Genomic DNA, 1,074 nt, shown 5'->3' on the forward strand with positions numbered 1-1,074 from the left:
GACAGAAATTTCCCCAACTCTCAACCTATTCCGTCGGGTCCAAATGATTGAGGTTATGGTTGCAAACAACTCAAAGCACTCACTCCTAGAGCAGCAGACTTGAATAATATCCAGGAAATTGGAACATAGCCTAGTTTGCTTGATTAGCCAAGCGAAGAGAAAGGTCCAAACCTCAACTAAGGCCAGACAAGACCAGAGGGCATGAAGAGTCGTTTCTTGCTCAAGACCATAGCTGGGACAGACCGGATCACATTGCACCATTCTTTTAACCAAATTCACCCGAGAAGGCAGAGCATCCAGACCTGCCCTCCACATTTGTATTTTAACTCTATTTGGAACATTCAAATTCTAGATCGCTTTCTAGATTTGCTTGGATAGAGAAATGTCCGAAGAGCTCGGGTTATCGCTGGCACCCAGATTCGAAAGTAGTCTATATCCAGTTTTCACCGAGTATTCACCGTTAGCAGTCAAAGGCCAGAAAATTTTATCTTCACAATCCACCAAGCTGATAGGAAGAGATTTGATCATTTTTGCTTCATGTGGTAAGAAGAGGTTATCTATTATCTCATGCAGCCAGCTTCTATTGACACCATCCATCAACACAAAAACTCTAGCATCGATGCCAAGAAAATCAGGGGGAGACAGAACTCTATTAAGGTAATGGTCTGGGAGCCAATTGTCCTGGAAAATTCGTATCTCCGAGCCATTTCCCACCCTCCAACGCAGCCCTTTGCTAATCACTTCTCGCCCTTTGAGAATGCTTTCCCAGGCAAAAGAACCAGTCCCAGCCTTTGCATCGAGAATACTCCCATTCGGGAAGAACTTAGCTTTGAAGAGTCTATGGAAAAGAGAATCTTCGTTGCCCAAGAGACGCCAAACTTGCTTAGCCAACATAGAGTCATTAAATTTTTGGAGGTCTTTGAAGCCCAATCCACCCATACACTTGGATTTACACAGAGAATGCCAACTTGTCCAATGGATTTTCCTTTGATTACCACGCTGCTCCCACCAAAACTTTCTAATTAAAGTTTCAATGTCGTTGCACAAAGAGATGGGGAGCTTAAAGCAACTCAT

The 1,074-nt window shown here is 43.6% G+C and overlaps 1 protein-coding gene across 1 annotated transcript; it reads right to left on the reverse strand.

Annotated features, from left to right (window-relative positions):
* Window positions 1-360: 360 nt before the first annotated feature.
* LOC126700844 (uncharacterized mitochondrial protein AtMg00310-like) lies at window positions 361-1,074 on the reverse strand. The gene has a single exon (XM_050399023.1). The coding sequence runs from the start codon at window positions 1,072-1,074 to the stop codon at window positions 361-363; it is 714 nt and encodes a 237-aa protein (XP_050254980.1).

The sequence above is a fragment of the Quercus robur genome, chromosome 9, assembly GCF_932294415.1.
Source record: "Quercus robur chromosome 9, dhQueRobu3.1, whole genome shotgun sequence".
NCBI classification, from domain to species: domain Eukaryota; kingdom Viridiplantae; phylum Streptophyta; class Magnoliopsida; order Fagales; family Fagaceae; genus Quercus; species Quercus robur.